Source organism: Phyllopteryx taeniolatus, chromosome 15 (genome assembly GCF_024500385.1).
Source record: "Phyllopteryx taeniolatus isolate TA_2022b chromosome 15, UOR_Ptae_1.2, whole genome shotgun sequence".
In the NCBI taxonomy this organism is placed as follows: Eukaryota; Metazoa; Chordata; class Actinopteri; order Syngnathiformes; family Syngnathidae; genus Phyllopteryx; species Phyllopteryx taeniolatus.
Genome location: NC_084516.1, coordinates 4,477,350 through 4,496,405, shown reverse-complemented (window position 1 = coordinate 4,496,405; position 19,056 = coordinate 4,477,350). Strand labels below are relative to the sequence as shown.

Here is a 19,056-nt window from a genome sequence, read left to right as displayed (position 1 = left end):
TGATAAATACTTTTTTTTTTTTTTTTTTTTTTTACACACGGTCAGTCATAATATACACCATGTAAAACACGGAAAGCATTGTTTAATAGTTTTGTCTTTTTTTAAACACTGTACATGAAGAAGACATCACTTGATAGTGATGTTGATGATGCTGATGTCCTCGTACGGTTTGTCCGTTTTGGGGTGAACTTTGGCGTTGGAGATCCTCTGCACGGCCTCCATGCCTTTGGTGCACCTTCCGAACACCGTGTGCTTGTTGTCCAGCCAAGGCTGCGGAGAACAAGTAAGTAAAGTCTATGTACAGCGCTTCTCACAGAAACAACTCACGAAGTGATTTTCTTGATTTGAATATAGTCACAAACATTCAGTTACTACAAGAAAAAACTACGACGTCTTAACGGAATGCCTGCCAAAACTGGGTCAGTGTGCTTTTTAATGTCTGCAGGTCAAAGCCCTGACTAATAGAAAAGTAATATTTTGGCAAAATCTAGTGGCATTTAAAGGTAACTCTAATAGCAAAACTCTACGAGTACATAATTGATACCCTCAAATATTTTTTCACAGTAATTGCCCATGTTAATAATTTACTCTGAAAAATGGGACCCCAAAATACTTTAATAGATGGGGGTTTGTTATAGTCAAGACGTGCGGGGATAAAAGCACGGGTGCTTATTTTTAGTTCAGAATGCGATAACAGAAAATATTTTCAAGGTGGAAAAAGCACGGCCTGATCCAACATGACCGTATCATGAGCCCACGACGAGCGCTTTGACGTGTGCAAAGTCACAGGCGGATTTACTGTACCTGATTTTCAAAATAAAACTGATGATCAGTTGGGGGAGTGCTGGTTTAACTCACCGTGGGCACCACCGTGATGAAGAACTGCGAGCCGTTGGAGGCGGGGCCCGCGTTAGCCATGCTGAGGGTATAGGGACGATCGTGTCTCAGGGTGGCGTGGAACTCGTCCTCAAACTCTGTGCCCCAGATGCTCTCGCCGCCCATGCCGGTGCCCGTGGGGTCTCCGGTCTGGATCATGAAGCCCTGCAAACACGAGCCCAAACTATTCGATACCTCCAGTTTGAGTGAGTTTCATATCCATTTAGAGTGAACATTGTATTTCAAACTGCAGCTTATCCGTCGTCTGAACTTTTTAAAGCTAAGCGTAGACTAGATAATCTAAGTTATGAAGCAGTTACAGTATATTTTCTGGGTCTTGTCAACAAGATGATTTCCATCTTTATTCTTAACCGGATAGCCTAAATGCTTCCACATTGCTGACCTTAATGAGCTTTTTTCCTCCTGTCCGGTTTGTGTAGCTGCATTAGCATGAGCCACAGTTTTGCTCACTCCAGTCAGATGACCATCAGTGGTCACATGACACGCAGTTGGAGGAGGAGTCTTTCCCATGCATATAGATTGACTTCAAGGATCGGTGGGAGATCATTTATATATAGTATAAACACCAGTGATCCTAAAACAGAGCCTTGAGGTACTCCCATGGTGCAAGTCCTTGTTTGTGATACAGCTACAGATCCAGGTGTGCCATTACGACAGCGCCACGTACTTTCCGACAGCACACACCTTGATGACTCTGTGGAAGATGTGTCCGTTGTAATAGCCGTTCCTGCTGTGAACGCAGAAGTTCTCAACCGTTTTCGGGCACCTATGAGGAGGAGGAGCACAGGTGAGAATTTGTCGTAACATCTGGGGCACGCATCAATGGCGTTCACCCACTCCACGGGGAAGAGCTTGATATGGATGTCGCCCATGGTGGTGTGGATGATGGCGCTGTCCGACACTCTCTTGGGGCCCTCGGCCTGCGTGGCCGCCATCACCTCCTCCTTCGAGGGCTTCTCGTTGAAGATGTCTCTGTCCGAGTCGGCGCTTTTGGTGTCCTCGGGTTCCCTCTTTGAGAACTTTGAAGACAGAATGTATGTGAAAACCTCACTTGTCATTCGTGTCAGGTCCATTTTGAAATGTTGGCCGTACTTTCTTTGAAACAGCTTTTGCTCTCTGTGTCACGGCTCATCGCAACCGCAACCCTGCTATATCGGAGATTTGCAAGAGATCTTTTTTAAGGATGTTTCTACAGTATACAAGCAAGTCCGAATTTAAAGTAGCGAACTTGCGAGCCTTCAGTGTAGTACCACACTGTGCCGCAACATGCCAGGCAGCACTCAGCTTCACTGGAAGACACACGGCATAATTATCAGCAACAAGAGGATGCCTCTTCAGTGTACTGAAATACAGTATCACATTTTGCTGTCTAAATATTTGTTGTTCCCACATAGCAGAGACAATATATGCTGGTGTATACTGTTGTTCTGCCTTGTTTATATGTGCTGCTGCTCCATGTATGTTAAAGCAGCAATTGGTTGAAAGTTTGTATTTACCGTAACATCTATGCTAACTTCCTCAGCCGTATCTGGTGTTTCGCATTATGTTGGCATTAAGCTAGCAGACGTTTGTTAAACGAAATGATACGGTTTGGTTGAACATTTTGGTGTTTAAAAAGACAACGCTTAATTCACTTTTGTTTTACAGTAAACTTTAACAGGGCTGACTAACAGCGTATCTCTATCTTCCCATCCACATTATGTATCCATCATGACTCACCATGTAGAATCGGTTCTTCTTGAAGGCGGTGCAGAAGACGGTGGGGTCCGGCTCCACGTTTTGCAAGGCAGGATTGTCCGAGGCTTTCATTTCCACGGTCGGCGCCACTTGCATTGCCTTTGCGACACCCTGGAAGAGACTCAGCTGGACCACGCGGATGTTCTCAAGCTTCCCGAGAATGCGCACGCATCTGGGAGCAAAATAAAACATTTCAGATATTGGCTGCTAGGTTTTTTTTTCTTCTTCTTTCGCTTGAACACACACCTGTTGGTTTCTACATTGATGACCTTGATGCCCAGCATGGTCCCATACATGACGAAATGCCCCGTCTCGTCGAAGATGATGTTGGTGAGACGGATCCCGTCTACCTTCTCCAGCTCTCGCTCTACCGCCATCCGCCGGCCGAACTCCATGTCGGGCAGCTGCTGCCTCATCTGCTGCAGCTCTGTGAACATCTGGCGCAGCAAGCAAAGGCACGTAAAGAAACATTTGTGACGAACGTGCCAACGAGCCACGGTAGCAGCGAAGGATGCGTGAAACAAAACTAGGGCTGCATCTATCGGTTATTTTTAAGCTCAATTAATTCTACCAATTTATCCCATGAATTAATGGTTTATGGATTTTGCATTATTAAACAACAACACCAATACAAAATGTCCATGTGAGTTACAAGTATTATTTTTCTTCACTTGGAGTCACCGTCGTCACGTTCTACACTGTAGAATCTGTGACTTTGAATGTGTGTGCCTATAAAAGTCAGGGCCTAGCGTCAGCAAATGAGAATAATTCACTGATACTTTCATGGAAATGTAACATCATCATTGTTGGTCAGAAGCCGCCTATGTCCAAATTTGGTAAATTTCATATTATATTTTATTTATTTATTTTTACAAATTATTGACCTATTTTCCTGAAGTGAAGGGTTTTGTAGATGCAAGGATTCAGCCAGACCCAGTGATATTTAAGGATAAATAGGAACATTTAGTTTCGTCATAAGCTGAGTTGCGCTCCTTGGCCACATGCGAGCGCATTACAGTGCCTTAATTGCTTCATCATCCCACCCCCGGAAAAACTCGAAAAACTCAGAATTTGGTTGTAATCCTCAATCAAGGTACTACTATACTTACAAGAAATCTGGTTGTTTTAGTCTGGATTATGATAAAATCCCCCAATTTCCCCAATTATATATAAATTCCCTATAAAGAGCTAATCTTCAAATTTGTAAAATTCTGGGTCATTTCCATAAATTCCCGTTCATTCCCATGGAAAGTTTCCAACTTTGAAAATTCCTGAAAATTTACAAATGCAAATCTGACTGAATGTAAAAGCAGGCCAGCATGAGGGCATTTAAAGGAATTTACATTAAAACTAACTTCTTTTAAAAAACAAAAAGTAAAATCCTAAACTATTTTACCGTGGGTGACGACTTACCGTTAAGGATTCATCAAACACTCTCATTAGCTTCCCCGTAAGAAAGCGGAAGATTCTGACTTTACGGTCAGACGCCATGGTGGCCATTCTCTTCCCGTCGGGTGAGAACACCAGGCTGGTGGGGTACGTTTTGTGTTTGGCGAACTCGTACAAATCCGTGTCCGTCTTGTATTCCCACTGCACGCGTTTGGGGAACTTGAATTCCGAGGGGAGGCCGGTCCAGTACTCCAGCATTCCCGCTTTGTCGGCAGAGACGACCACTCGAAATTTGGCATTCAGGCGGATCTGCGACAGCGGCGAGGAGTGCATCTTCTCGAAGACGTGGAGGGGCTGGCCGCTTCCCCGGCCGTCGTAGACAAAGATCTTCCCGGTGGATTTTTCCGAGCAGGCCACCGTGGAAATGGCATCTCCGGGATTATAGATCCACTCGCTCTGACCAGGGTGGAAGCTACAACGACAAACAATGCATGAACGTCTCAATCGGCTCTCTGGGAATTTGCGATGTCTCGGTCGCATCCATGCGAATTGCGCACGAGTTCGCAATTTCATCCGACCGCTTCAACTTTTCCACAATTTGGACCAACCACCGGAGCTTCCCGAGAGTTGCACCAGTCATAGCAGTCCACCCTGAAAACCTACAGTGGATATAAAAAGTCTACACCCCCCCTGTTCAGATGTCAAGTTTTTGTGATATTAAAAACATGAAACCACCACCACATTTCAAAACCTTTGACACTATTAATGTGACCTATATCCTGAAAAACAATCGATTTTTTTTTTTTAAATCTATTCCACAGGGGATTTAAACAACAGAGAATGTGGTTGCACAAGTATACACTTGTGTTCAGAATTAACCGATCACATTGAAACTTAAATGGGAGTCAGCACACACCTGCCACCATTTAAAGTACATTAGCGTCACCTCAAATGAAGTTCCGATGTTCTTGTAGGCGGTGGAAATGATCGGGAAAGGGGTTTGCAAATAAATGTTCCAAATCAGCGATTATCAAAACATGTCAGAGAATTGCTGCCTAAGTACAGTTCAGTTGTATTTAACATTTAGTACAACACAATTTCCATTGAAATTTTAAGAACCCTTTGTTTTTAAATGTTTAATGAGGAGCAATTTTTATTTCAACTATTTGTGATACGTTTTAATCAGCTCATTATTTAAGTACAGTTTTTTTCCCCCCTCTATTTAAGCGCAGTGTTAATGTTCAAATGTTAGTGTGCATAATGCTACAGTTACTTACAATAATATAAATGTCATTGTTTTGCTTTTAGAACTAAATACATTTTCAACTTGTTTACAACTGTCACTATTGCCTGCAGTTTCATCACATCAAAAGGTCTTTAAATAAAATAAAAATCGCAGCACACAAATTTTGGGCCACAAAATCAGGCATTTTAGGCCGCAACAATGACACGAAAAAGCACTGCTTAACTCCCTCTTCTCTGACATTACGCGAGTCACCCCGTGCACTCACCCCAATTTGAGCATGTTGATCATGTCAAAGTTCACGACGTCAAAGACTTTCATGGCCTGGTCGTCTCCGACCGAAGAGAAGAGCGCGCCATCGGCGCTGACCGCGATGCTCTCGATCACGCCTGCGCGGAAAGAGCACACAAACAAGTCGGAAGGTAATCTGTGCTTGCGTCGCAGACGCTGAAAAACTGGAGGCTTCCGCTTCATTCCTATTGAAAGTTCCCAGCTATAAAACCTTCCCGGAACTTGGCAACACTATACAGACAAAAGGCTCAAATCAAAGCGTACCGAGATGACCCCGAAAGTGCTTGACAAACTCAATTCCCTCGTCCTCCTTTTTCTTCCAGAACTTGACGTGACCATCTTGACTGGCCGTGATGATGAAGTCTGTCCTAAAGAAGAAAAAAAAAAAAAGATAAAGACCTGTTTGCATTCTTCGATGGACACATTTATGAACAGAATTAATACCGGGAAACTTACTTGGAGCAAACAATGTGTGTGATCACGTCTCTGTGCATGTAGCTCCTTTCATACATGGCAGCTGAAGGCAAGTTGTCCAGGTAGACGCGTTCATATTCCAGAACTGGGGAAAACAGTTCAACACACACCAAAAAACAAAACAAGGGTAAACATTTTGTAAATACTCACACTCATGACCTCGCAAAAAAGACAGATCATTTTACCCATGAACTACTGTCAAGTCATTATGACACATAAACACAAAAAAACACAAAAAAAACCCTTTATACGACATGATTTTAATTGTCTTCTGCATTTTTAGGATAGCAACAATTGTTGTCTTTTTGAAAGAATTATTTTATGCGCACAAAACAGACTACAACAGTAGACAATACAGATATTGGTTTGGAAACAAACAAACAAAAAAAAACAATGTGATTGTGAAAATGTGCTAATTAAAACAAGTACAGATATTGAGTGCAAATTAGCTTATGTGTGAATACATGAGAGGTGTCAGAAAAGTTCCAGGACCAGTGACACAAATCGATCTTCTCGCCTCACGAACGTTCCAAGCCTTCTCTGCCTCTGCGACTCGTGAAGGGATTTCTTCCGGGATCCTCGCCAGCTCCTCCGTCACGGCCGTCTTGATGTCGTTCACGTATTCGTGACGGGAACTTTCTGATGCTCCTGGCATTGTGAGCTGGCGCGCTGCCATTCATGGTTGTCTCGGCTCTTCTCGCTCACTGAACAACGCAGGATCTCCTCGTATGCTTGGCGGTTGATCATCAAGAGGACAACTTGTAGTTTGGGTTCGAAGTACATCTTTTGTGACAGCAGTCCTGGAATTTTTCTGGCACATCTGTGACTGAGCAAAACTGCATGACTGGCTTGATTTTTGCCACAGTAACTTGGGACTTGATTGAAACTTGAAGTTTAAGACATGAGATTGACCATTTGTGCCTTACTCCCACCTGTGGGATTTATTTGTTAGCATCGTGTGATGTACAGACATGATGAGGTATTTTCTAAGACGCCGCACTTGTAATTTCGGGTTCGTAGTGTAGTAAAAGTCTTAAATGTTTGACAAAAGACACCAACCTTTCCTTTTCTTGGTCGTCGCAGCCTCGCTCGGCATGGGCCCGACCCATTCCTCATTTTCTCCGTCTTCACCCTGAGTTTCATCTGCTTTTCGCTTCAGTTCAGCATTATTTTCAGCTGCCGCCATTGTCGAAGAGCTTCCGCTTTGTCCCGTCTGGAATTACGGTACTTCCGTTCATGGCAAAAAAAAAAAAAAGAGAGAAAATATCAGGAACCATTTTTGTTATCGCTGTTTCTTAGAGGGATGATTTTCACAGGGCACATGGGTCAAACCAACACATCGCTTGTAGGGGGAATTAAGAGATTCTTTTTTTGTGTGTTACTTATACGTCGCTAATACACGCATACCGAAATACGCATACAAGACAAATATGTTTATAACTCTCAAATAACAGACATTTATACAAGTGCTTGATGAATAAAGAATTATGACTGTAACAATATTGGCAACACCCCTCACACAAGGACGTAAACAATACGGTCGCACCAGGCAGAAAAAGGAGTAACTGTATCCTTTTAATAAAAGCATAAAGGAAAGCTTAAAAACGTAGTGTGCAACATTATCTGTCGTGAGAATGAGCAATATATACATTCAAGAACCACCCACCAACGGCAAGGTGAGCGGAATCCACTATGGCACGTTTAACTCCAACCTTTCCAATCAAAAGGGAACATGTTGGACTCATTCGCTTCACTCTTCGTTCAAGGTCTTGTTAAAGACCTCAGCTGGTGACATTGACATCGAGCTGTGGTCCAAGGAAGCTCCGAGGGCATGTCGGAACTTCGTGCAGCTGTGCATGGAAGGTGAATGGTCAAACGGTGCCAGTTTAATGTCAACATTGACCGATATGAGATTTTCCTCAGGGCCGATAGCGCAAAGAGGTCGATTGCCGATATTTGGAGTCAATATTTATTTGTAGTGAAAGGGAAAATACTTACGTACAAATTTCATCACTTCATTTCAATGTCTTTTTTTTTAGCTTATGTTTATTAAACACTTTTTTTCAAAATTTGCTAGACAACGACATCTTTTCTTTTGAAATTCTAACAAAAAGCAGCATGTGTTATGAAGTTAAATGAAAACTTAAGCAAGTAAATAGCTCTTTAAAGTGTTATACAGTTAAATAAAGTTTGCCAAAATTTCAATATAGCTGAGATGTTTATCTTTCACTTCTCGTTGTTTTAAGTTTAAACAAAAGCAAAAAAAAAAAAAAAAAAAGTGCAGGGAGTTCCCAGGGTCGACAGCATCTCTTATAAAGTTAACAGGCCAGGATAATTAGCTCAGCCGATAATTTTTCTATCCCTAGTTTAAAGTCATTAAAATGACACAGTTGCTCGAATAATGTTTTTTTTTTTTTCTTAACTCTCATTGGGTCCTAAAGGTTACTACGATGGGACAATATTCCACAGGGTGGTGCCTGAATTCATCATTCAGGGTGGAGATCCAACTGGTACAGGGACTGGAGGAGAGTCCATCTATGGGAAGACGTTCAAGGTTGGAACGCTTCCATTAAGTCACCGACGAAGGCCTTTGCATAAGACACTTGGCCATGACGTCACGTTCTTCCGGGTTGCAAAAGTCTGATCGTTCTGCCACCTGGAAGGATCCCGCCGCCTATTGTTTCCGAACATCGTGAATTGGCACAGAGCGTAATATTTGTCTCTCCGCTCCCGCATTCAGGATGAGTTTCACACCAGACTGCGCTTCAATCGGAGAGGTTTGGTCGCCATGGCCAACGCCGGGACGCACGACAACGGCAGCCAGTTCTTCTTCACTTTGGGACGTGCCGACGAGCTGAACAACAAGCACACTATTTTTGCCAAAGTGAGTCTGAAAATGGAGCTGTCTCCGTTGGTGCGTCCACACGTCTGACACAATCAAAAACGCTGCTTTCAGGTGACCGGAGACACGGTCTATAACATGCTCAGGTTAGCGGACGTGGAATGTGACAGCAATGAAAGACCTTTGAATCCCCACAAGATAAGAACTGCCGATGTGAGACCTTCGGCGTCCTTAAATTGAGAGGCTCATTTTATTTATTTGTATTTTTTTTTTGCCATTTTTTATTTTTATTTTTTAATTATAATAAACAATTCTAGGTGCTGCATTGTCCTTTTGACGACATTGAGCCACGTGAAACGAAGAAAGCCAAGAAGGAAAAAGACAAAGAAGAAGGAAAGAAATCGCAGTCAAAAGCCACAAAGTAAGTCATGTTTAGTAAAGGTTCATATGGTTCTTAAAGGACTGCAACGTGTCTGTGTATGAGACTTTTGGCTTAATTACATTACGAAACTTGTTTATTTCCATTTTTTTTGATTCGGTTTTCTTGTGTTTTTATTCATTTCAAAGGGGAAAGATGATTTGAGATACAAGTGTTTTGAGTTACAAGTTTGGCTACAGAACGGATGAAACTTGATAGTCAGGGCACCGCTGTATGCATTTGTCCATCTTTGTAGGAACTTCAGCCTCCTGTCGTTCGGCGAGGAGGCCGAAGAAGACGAGGAGATGGTCAACCAAGTTAGTGAGGTAGCGATCAGGGTTTAACCGTTTTATTTTTCTACATTTTAATTTAAAGCATTCCGTGTTTTAGAGTGCTTTACCGCTATTGTTGTCGTTTCCCCAGAGCCTGAAAGGAAAGAGCAAAAGCAGCCACGACCTCCTGAAGGACGATCCCAGACTCAGCTCCGTCCCAGCTGTCGATAAGTAATATAATCTTGATAGCCATGAGCGTAGTAAGTGGCACAATGACACAAGACTTCTTACGTGTCATCAAATTTCTCCTTTCCAAGAGGAGAGAAGACGTCTGGAGATGAAGCGGAGGTAAGTCACGCTTGAAGAGCTCGGAGGAAGCTCATCAAAAATCACGGAAACGTGCGGTCGCGTTCCTCCAGGAGGACGGCGTGGGCGAGAAGGCCAGCGAGCTGGTCAGGGCCAAGCTGAAGAAGGACAAAGGCGCCGGAAAAGCCAGCGAGCCCGAGGGCGAGGAGGAGCGGGGGAAGAAGAGCAGCCGCAGGTACTACACTCGCGTCTGCATTTTACACAGAACTCACTTGTTTCATTTTCACTCCCAGTCCAAGTCCACTGTAAAACAAGTGACAATTAAACATTGTATATTGAAACACCAAAACGTTTAACCAAACCATATTCACAAAACAAAACAAAATTTCCCTCAAGCATTTCCCTCCTTGAGTTACGCTTGTACTGCAAGGTAGCTCCCTGCTGGGGGCGCTGTTGATCTCCACTTTGCTGGGTGGGTTTACGCCGCCAGTTAAATTTCACCATGCGAAACATTTTGCTTTCCATACAAAGTATTTTAGATTTGACGTTCCACAGTAATTGTTAATGGATTTTAATATGGTATCATGCACTCATTCCCTACTGAGTATGTAGAGATGTTTATTATCAGTCAAATGGAAAATATTTGGGGCACATTATTCGGGCGTACCGTTAATTACGTCATTAATGTGGCATAATTACAACATACTGGCTCAAAAAGTCCGCTGTGGTACTTTCCGTAATAATTATTGAACAAACAAATACATTGTATTAAGATTTCTTTTAAAGCTGAGTATGTTCATGTAATGTGTTTCTCTTCTGATATTGAAGCTATTATCGCATCACAACTCATTCATATGAAGATTTTATTTTTTTTTATCCTGGTGCAATGCATCATGGGTTCTTTACTTTTCAAGGTGCATTGATGTTACTGTAACCCAACAACGTCTGGACTAGGGTTGCAAAGTTCCAGGAATTGGAAACTCGCCATGGGAATTAACAGGAATTTATGGGAATAAACCAGGAATTTACCAAAGTGAAGTTTGACTACAATGAGGGAAAATATGCTTTTGCAAAATTCTGACTTCAACAACCAGATTTCATGTAAATTCAGTAATACCTTCACTTACGAGTTCCCGAACTTGCAAGTTTTTCAAGTTACAAGCCGTCGCTTGGTACTTCTCCCTCAATAAATTTGAATATGGTAGAAAAGTCCATTTATTTCAGCACTGATGCTTTATATAGATTCATAAAACACCTGGGAAATTCCTGCCTAATTTCAACATGAAATAATCATTTTCATGATTTTACTTTCTAGAGATAGTGAAGTTTAGATTTTCATTTGCTGTAAGCTATAATCATCAGAATTATATGTATAAAAAAAAAAAAAAAAAAATCATGAAGTATTTCACTCTGGGTGTGTGTACTGCATCTCTATATGAGTTTCACTTTTTGACTTGAGCTACCTAACTGAATTCCGCTTTTGACACGATTCTTAATTTATGGAGATGTATCTGTATGAATGTTACATTCGCTTCAAACCAGAGGAAATGCTTCTCAAAGATCGTAAAAGTGGCTAATGGGCGAAGCATCGGCGGCGTAAAAACCACTTGATGAGCGAGAGCGCGACTGTGGGGGTCTTCTCGTCAACAGGTAGCCTTCTCAGCACGCATCATCGAACCCGCCCCCTCTCATTAGTGCTAATGGGATAAGCCGTGTGTGCTTGCGTGTGTGTGCGCCCCCGCTTGACTGACGGCCAGGCCAAGTGTAGTTTATTAAACTCAAGCACAGATTGTTTTGCTACAAGAACTGTAACCCAACACAGTGGTTTGTCTTGGCAGGGCATCACAGAGCAGGCTGCAAGGTACGCTGTTAGTCTTGCACAAACGGGGCATTGTTGTATTATTTTTTTTGGTGGGGGGGGCTCTGACACCCCCACTATCCCTACCCCTGTGCCGCCGTCAACTGCTTCGATGAGATCCGGGATTCCCGGTGCCCAGGAGGAAGCGCAGTTAATATTCCGTCACTGTTGGATTTAAATGTGCAGTACAGTCTATGTCAAATCATTTTTTCCCCTTGAAATTAATTGAAATGCAATGAATCCGTTCCAGCCCCACAAAAACACACACACACAATTTTTTTTAAATACTTTTAATGAATAAAAATAGCGCTGTATTGTAATATATACAAAATATAATCAAACATAATAAAAGAGGATTTAAAAGAAATAAACCGGCTTTTCAAAGTGTATTTAACACACACTAGTACCTCTGTGCCTTTAAAGGGCGTGGCCTAGTGAGGATGTCAGGAGCTGAAGTCACGTGATTAGTTGAGTGTTAGCCTCCGCTCCATGCTCTTTGCGATTGTTTTCATTTTGTGTTTGTATGTTTGACTGTCCCATTCAGTAAACGGTTGAAAGTTCCTCAACCCCCCCCCCCCCCCCCCCACTGTAGTCTTACCGGCGGCGTATCCGAAGCTCGGTCACGCCTCGGATTTTGGCTCGCAGCACAAATGGAAAAAAAAAAAATCTACCAAGTGACACAACTCAAAAAAACATGTAGGTGTGTCACTTGTAAGTCGAGGTGGTAGCCATAGCTCATTGTGCTAATGTTGCGACGGCTGCATTCGACAGAACGGAACGAGCATCCCGAGCCCAGACCTAAATCCAGCTAAAAATCTGCAGGGGTAAACCGAAGGGGGTTGGCTGACTGCAAGGAATTCATGTGGATAGGGGTGCAGCCCTGTCACGAAAAGTCAAAAACTGCCAGTAATTGACTAAAAATGTTTATAGTCGTCTATAATAATCGTCTAAACCGTAAATAGATCACAAACTCTGATCCCGAAACAGTTGAATACTTTATCAACAATATTACATTTAAAAATAAACGGCTTACAAATGATTTGATTTCCAAAAAACGCAAATGCACATTTGCATACACATGCGGCAAAGACTCTTGGCAACTTCCGTTAACAACCCAGGCTAAACTTAGATCTTCGACAGCATATAAAGTTCTCAATTTTTCAGTCTCCAACTTCTGTCCTCGACACCAATGACTACATTCTTATTTGGCAGAACTTTGGCGCCGTCTTGCAGCAGAAAGAGCAGAAAAATATGCAGAGAGATGTGAATTTGTGACGATTGGCTTCACACAAACAAAAACACATAAATAGTTGAATTTTTGAATAGCGAGCCACAAATGGGAAGAGATATGCCCTTGACCCATTATAACATTTTTATTATAATTTTAATCCCACATGCTTTAAGCAAATTTAAACCTATTAAAACACACTTACGGTATTCCCTCGTGCCTATGCTCACTTCCATTCATTCAGGAAATACATAATTTCCCTCTTAACGAAAATCCATTAGCTTAATGCTAAGATATAATCTGAAACACAATTGCCAGGCTAACAAGAATTAGCATGGACGTTACAGTAATTATGACCCTTTAAACAACTGCTACTTTAACGACTTCATAGTGGGTGAACACTATACATTGTTTATATTAGACAGCAACAATATCCATCCATCCATTTTCTTCCGCTTATCCGAGGTCGGGTCGTGGAGGTCAACAATATCAACAATAGCAATAGCAACAATATCCATATTCAAATCTCTTGTGTCAGTAATGTATCGGGCAACGGCACGTCGCAAACGGCGACATTTTGTCCCACCATTCATAGCCTGCTAAAGGTCGAGGTAAAGGAATTAGCTAATGTCAGCGTGTCGCGTAGCTGATAACCTGTTTTACGACGTCTTCATTTGTAGCTCGAATCAAGTGTGTGCGCCTGTATCTGTGTGTGTGTCTGTGTGTAATGCGTGTTATGTGGTACTTGATGGGGGGGGGGGCAAAGTGTTTCCATATGTCTGCTCCCGCGCATCACTTCACCATTGGCGGCTAAAGACAGCGGTCAACTTCCTGTTAGTCATCTCCATGGTTAGTTAACTATGTAATGGCGCTTTCACGCTCGTACTTTTTAAGTCTGTTTTTAATGGCACTCTGGTTGGTTTCACCCCCTGGTGTGGACCAAAACGACCAGAGATGGTCACAGTACCGCGAAAAATCTCCTATTTGCTGTTTTTGTGCTCAGGCCAAAGCCCTATCTAATATAAAAGTGGCGCTTTGCCGCAATCTTGCGGCAACAATAGGCAATTATGAACCTCTTTTGGGGGGTTGTCAGTTACTTGCAAATGTTTGCCATGGTGGGGTGGGGTGACTGTGTGTGAGGGTCCGGGTAAGAGCTGCGGTTGACAGCAGCTGCGTGAGTGTGCTCACGGTCTGTGCCCATTCTCCTGGCGTTCAATAAACGACAAAAAGGAAAGTGCATGGGCAATTGCGACTCCTTTCCCACACGTGAGGGCACGGCAGCGACAAATCGCGATATGGCGCGGCACGAAACCAATTACTCTCCCAACCTTAGTTGTGGGCCAAGAAAAAACGCTGGCATGATTGTGACATATCACATAAATCTGACATCCCTGCATGCACGCAGCGTTTTTTTTATTTTTTTAATCTTTAATGTAATTTTAATATAATTCAGTTATGTTTTCCTGTTTAATAACAGATGGTGGACATTCCAAGAATGAATAATTCCTATAGCATTTAGTGCACATGGTAGTTATGTTTAATTGACATTAGCACAATGAGGGGTGTCCTTGGAAAAGAAAATGGGATATAAAGTTCGAGAACCCTTAACCGTCATATTACTTTGTTGTATTACATCATCCTCGTCATACACGAGCCACAGAGTCGGTGACGGCACGCCCTGGATCATCTGCATCCAAAGTGGGTCATCAGACATCACGCGGCGGTCCAGCCAGGACCGCCGCGTCTTCGCCGGCTTCGTTGGACGCCGGCCGACGCGCTCTCACTCACTGAGACCTTGCAGGGATTCGCAAGCTATGCAGCCCTGTTTCGTGTGCGTGTGTGTGTGTGTGTGTGGAAAACCACTTGAAATAATCCAGCGCTTGGCTGCGGGATTGTGTACGTTTGGGAGCTGCCAGGTTTACAGAACTCTGGCCCAGTGCAGCACATCTGCTCCGCATGGGGCGCTCGCTCCCTGGCTGGCTGGTCGGAAAGGCTTCCAGACAGACGTGCACTCCTGGGAGTTACAAAAATAATAATAATAAAGCGGAATACCTGAGAGCTTGTACAGATTTGGGGACCCGCTGCAATGGGTGAAAATCTGTGATATCAAGGGACCGGATAAAAAAAACAAAAAACTTTTTAAAGTATTCCTAAGCGCCTGTTCTTCCTCACAGCGTGCTTGCTTCAAGTATTTTATTTTTTTTTGTCACTCCCTGTTGAAGTTTACAATAAAACTGACCGGAAAACAAAAGCGATTTAAACATTCTGTATTTGAACACCAAAATGTTCACCTAAACCGTACAATTCCGTCCAAGGAACGTCAGCTGCAGTATAGCAGGGGAAGACTACATTATCTTGATAAGAATGGTTTCCCATAGGGGTTCCACTGGAAATCCAAACTGCAGTATAGCTTACTGTATACATTGGGAGCATTTTGCTGACGCTTTGCTGTCTGGCATCATGGCGGCGGCCAGATAGGCAGGGGGTTGGAGGCTGCGGCGGGGAGGTGAGGGGGGGTCCTCGCGAGGCAGACGGCGTTGTAAAACAGGGACCCGCGGTGGGCTGTGCGTCGGTCTGGATCGCCGTGCCGAGTCATGCAAATTCCTGCGTGGAGGTTTGGATTCCTGCTCTCTGGCTCACAGTTCTGCTTGGCCCGGGGCCCGAGCCGTGGAGTGCGCCCCCAACCCCGGGCCTCCACCCGCCCACCGAGGCGAGTTGACCCGGCCCGTTGGTCCACATCGCTCGCTCGCTCGTCATTACAGGAGACCGCCGCTGCCATCCTCTGCGGTCTCCTCGCTGCGCAGAAGCCACATAGCAAGGTGTTAAGTTTGACTTGTTTGAAAATACCTTTAACGCATTTCAACAGCCGCTTTATTTGAACAGTTGGCGTTTACTTCTCACTCGGAGGCCGTGAAACGAGAATTCGGACATGTCCAAAAGTGACAAGTACGCCCCGCGCCGATATTTTGGAAAACGATAAGAGTTTTCGACGAGGCGTGCGGTCATCGCGCGGCTATTTTAAGCTTTGTAACATTCCCGTGTCAGCCTCGCACTCCTGCCAGACACCCGAGTCTTCTGGAGGTTCTGAATCACCGGGGAGTTGTTGGCTCGCCGCCAGTCACCTCATATGCTTTCTTTATGAAAAGTTAATCACCAGCAGCTCTTTCTTTGAGTTTCACTCCTTTTTTTTTCCCATTCTGAGAGAGGGACAGCAGCTGCGCAGTATCTTGAAAAGATGCGGAATCGTACTCCTTTTCGATGTTTTTGTGGACCGTCTCCTCCTCCAGCCTTTTGATTTTGCACATTATCTCCCATTGTGGCTCTGTTTGGTTTTATCCAGCAGTCAAAAGAAAACTAGTCTTTGAACACAACTCGGGTGCGCTGTGAATTACGTCGTTGCAGTCTCGTAATTACAATCAAATATCGGCGTTAGCTGATGGACTTCCCGTCGTCAAATAAATAAATAATATTGTTTTAAGATGAGTATTTGACAAAGGTAATACAAAGATTTGTATGTCCGTCCGTTTTGTGATACTGTACGTTGCTTACTCACTTGAGAGATTCCGAGCACGGCGTCTGTTTCTCCGGAATTTTGTTTGATAATTCAGCCCCCCCCCCCGCCCCCAAAAAACATGAAATTTGGCAAGCAAGTCTATTATGATTCAACCCACAACAAAAGGCTCAACAAGCCATGCTTGAGAAGACACTGGAAGTCTGCCATTTTGGTTTGAAGCGGCTAATTTAGGGTCATGTTGACCATTTTCATGGGGTCCTTCAAAGACGAACTCCACCGACAGATTTTGTGCAATTGGTAAATTTGGACCACATATGCTGTACTAAACCAGTGATTCACAATCACTGAACTGCGGGAAATAATCCAGTTGCACTTAATTGGGTTGAAAAACTATTATTTCTTGACTGCAAGTCATGTATCTTCGTGCATCTAGCTATGCCATCAACGAATAGTGACAGGTCGAACAATTTTAACGCTCTTCCACCAGGTGGCGGAAGATACAATTCATCTGTTGTCAATCATACAACGGAATAATAGCTTTATGTTTAACTAAACAGGCCCACATTCCGCCCCGAGTCAGTCAATTGAGACAAGTCTATATAATTTTTGTGAAATTGGAAGACAGTGTACTAGGCAGAGTGACGACACCAAGTAGCGAAGAATTACACTTTTCTAAAGTATATTCCCATGAATTACAAAAACAAAAAAAGAGAAAAAAATCATGACATTATTGCGATGTCTGCGGAGGAATTCATGCAGCCCCGAGGTGTGTCCGAACAGATGTTGTCGGGGCTTTTCCGGTCCCTTTCTGGCCTCCTTCCCTTTATTGGTGCCCGCCTCGTGGAGCCAATTGTTTGACCGTCGCCGTGGAGACGTCTCTTGTTTTTGAGAGCGACGTGTCGAGGCAGGCCGCCATGCACCTCGCTGTCAAAACACCCGCGCAAAAATTCAGCTGCCAGTCGCAGACGACATGGCCGCTCTGTTGCCGTAAAAAGCAAAAACGCTGACGTCTGCAATGACCGGAACATGCACGTGGGATGTAAAGCTTTTTGATGACTTTCACAACGTATGCACCTTTATTATTAGGCTTGTGTTGGTGAAGGACACGCTGACTTTCTTAGCATGACGCGGGTGTAACTGTAAAGGCTTTCTAACTGAAGCTAAAAAGCTTGCTGTTGAAAACCAAAGAGACAATATGCAAGACTATGGAATTGTGCTGGGGAATCGTGCAAATTCAGGCTAGAATAGTCTGTAACGTCGACCAAGTCACCTCATATTAGAATATCGTAGTTGGGGCATTGCAGTACATGTGGCTGGAACGCTATTGATTACCAAAGAGCAATTGGGTGAGATGACAGAATTCTGCTAGCGAATCGTACTGGCTCAGGCTAGAATTGTCTGTCACGGCCACGTAGTCACCTTAAATCGAAGGATGACAGTATGGGCAATGCAGCACACTATGTAGCTAAAAAGCTATTGAGGAACAAAAAGATAATGAGATGATGGAATCACGCAAGTGAAACATGCTAGTTCAGGCTAGGATGGTCTGCGACAAGTACCTTTCTTCACCTTAAATTAGAATACAGTCGTGCATTGACTTACAAGTCACTCGACTTTTTCAAGATGCAAGCCGTCGCTGATTTCTTTATTTATTTTTTTTGCTCTGGCTTGCGGGTAATAATTTGAAATGCGATCGTTAAATTGTGGCAGCAAACTCTACTCAACTCGCTTTCACAACAAGCAGCAGTTTTACAGAAAGTGAAAATAAAAAAAATAAAAAAGGGCTGGAAGCTATTTATAGCCACTACCAGTTGAAGTTTACTGTCAAACTAGCCATGAAACAAAGAGAATTACGCATTTTGTATTTAAAACAACCGCACAGTAGTACTGTACTTTGGAATGTCGGTTAGCTTAATGCTAACACACAATGCAAAATGCCATAAACAGGCTAAAGAATAGCATCTATGTTGCTGGCATCTTTAAGCAACGGATATTTGGACACAGACGGTGTAGCAACACCTGCAGAGACACAATAACAATAGTCACCGACATATTTTCTTCATCCTGTGTCATTTCCATTCATTTCAAAGGGGATAGATGATTTAAGAAAAAAGGTGTAGTAGAGCTGCACGAGGGTTCAGACATCTAATGTAATCTAGTGAAGTCTAGAAAAAGGATGTTAGTCTGAAGAAGCAGACGTCAGAAACAAAGGCGGTCGTTGTTTAGTCTGGAGATGCTTCGCGTGTTTCCCCTCCGGGGGCCTCAGACGCTCCAGCTTACCTGAGCTTTGAGAGCGTAGCAGCGACACGTTAAGCGTCGGGCTTAACAAAAGCACCACCGCTGCCCAGCGGAACATCTGCGAGGCGACCTGACCGGCACTTCTCGCCCCGCGGGAGCCCCGCTTTTCTGGCCGCCCGCCAAGTGGGTTCGACTCCGCCGGTCGAAGAGGCTGCATGCGTTATCCACTTTACTTGAAAACTTTACGTAACCTCTCCACGTTTGCAGAGAGGGAGTATAAACAACATTTGCTGGCACTCATACTGAGGTGTCAGGAATTTAAAGACGCACTCGGACCCCAAATGGTCCT

The 19,056-nt window shown here is 43.6% G+C and overlaps 2 protein-coding genes across 4 annotated transcripts in view; one reads left to right on the top strand and one right to left on the bottom strand.

Annotated features, from left to right (window-relative positions):
* Positions 1-62: 62 nt before the first annotated feature.
* ppwd1 (peptidylprolyl isomerase domain and WD repeat containing 1) lies at positions 63-7,259 on the bottom strand. Its single transcript, XM_061798974.1, has 11 exons — positions 7,091-7,259; positions 6,014-6,116; positions 5,822-5,925; positions 5,535-5,655; positions 4,048-4,495; positions 2,881-3,071; positions 2,617-2,806; positions 1,735-1,916; positions 1,582-1,663; positions 859-1,041; positions 63-270 (listed from the first exon to the last, which is right to left on the bottom strand). Exons 1-11 carry the CDS (start codon positions 7,215-7,217, stop codon positions 127-129), a joined length of 1,875 nt encoding a protein of 624 aa, XP_061654958.1. The 5' UTR covers positions 7,218-7,259; the 3' UTR covers positions 63-126.
* A 289-nt stretch (positions 7,260-7,548) lies between these two features.
* Positions 7,549-19,056, top strand: part of cwc27 (CWC27 spliceosome associated cyclophilin) — a 36,742-nt gene continuing 25,234 nt past the window's right edge. For all 3 annotated transcript variants that reach the window (XM_061798977.1, XM_061798975.1, XM_061798976.1), the window contains exons 1-10: positions 7,549-7,707; positions 7,798-7,894; positions 8,473-8,585; positions 8,772-8,915; positions 8,988-9,086; positions 9,191-9,294; positions 9,548-9,617; positions 9,715-9,794; positions 9,881-9,911; positions 9,983-10,104. In XM_061798977.1, coding sequence (XP_061654961.1) covers positions 7,666-7,707; positions 7,798-7,894; positions 8,473-8,585; positions 8,772-8,915; positions 8,988-9,086; positions 9,191-9,294; positions 9,548-9,617; positions 9,715-9,794; positions 9,881-9,911; positions 9,983-10,104 — 902 coding nt within the window. In that variant the 5' untranslated portion in view covers positions 7,549-7,665. The remainder of the gene's footprint in view (positions 7,708-7,797; positions 7,895-8,472; positions 8,586-8,771; positions 8,916-8,987; positions 9,087-9,190; positions 9,295-9,547; positions 9,618-9,714; positions 9,795-9,880; positions 9,912-9,982; positions 10,105-19,056) is intronic.

Coding starts and splice junctions, on each gene's coding strand:
- ppwd1 (XM_061798974.1), bottom strand. CDS start 7,217: ATGGCGGCAGCTGAAAATAATGCTGAACTGAAGCGAAAAGCAGATGAA. Junction 3,072..4,047: donor TGTTTGATGAATCCTTAACG/GTAAGTCGTCAC, acceptor TTGCTGCGCCAG/ATGTTCACAGAGCTGCAGCA. Junction 271..858: donor TCATCACGGTGGTGCCCACG/GTGAGTTAAACC, acceptor TGTTCTCCGCAG/CCTTGGCTGGACAACAAGCA.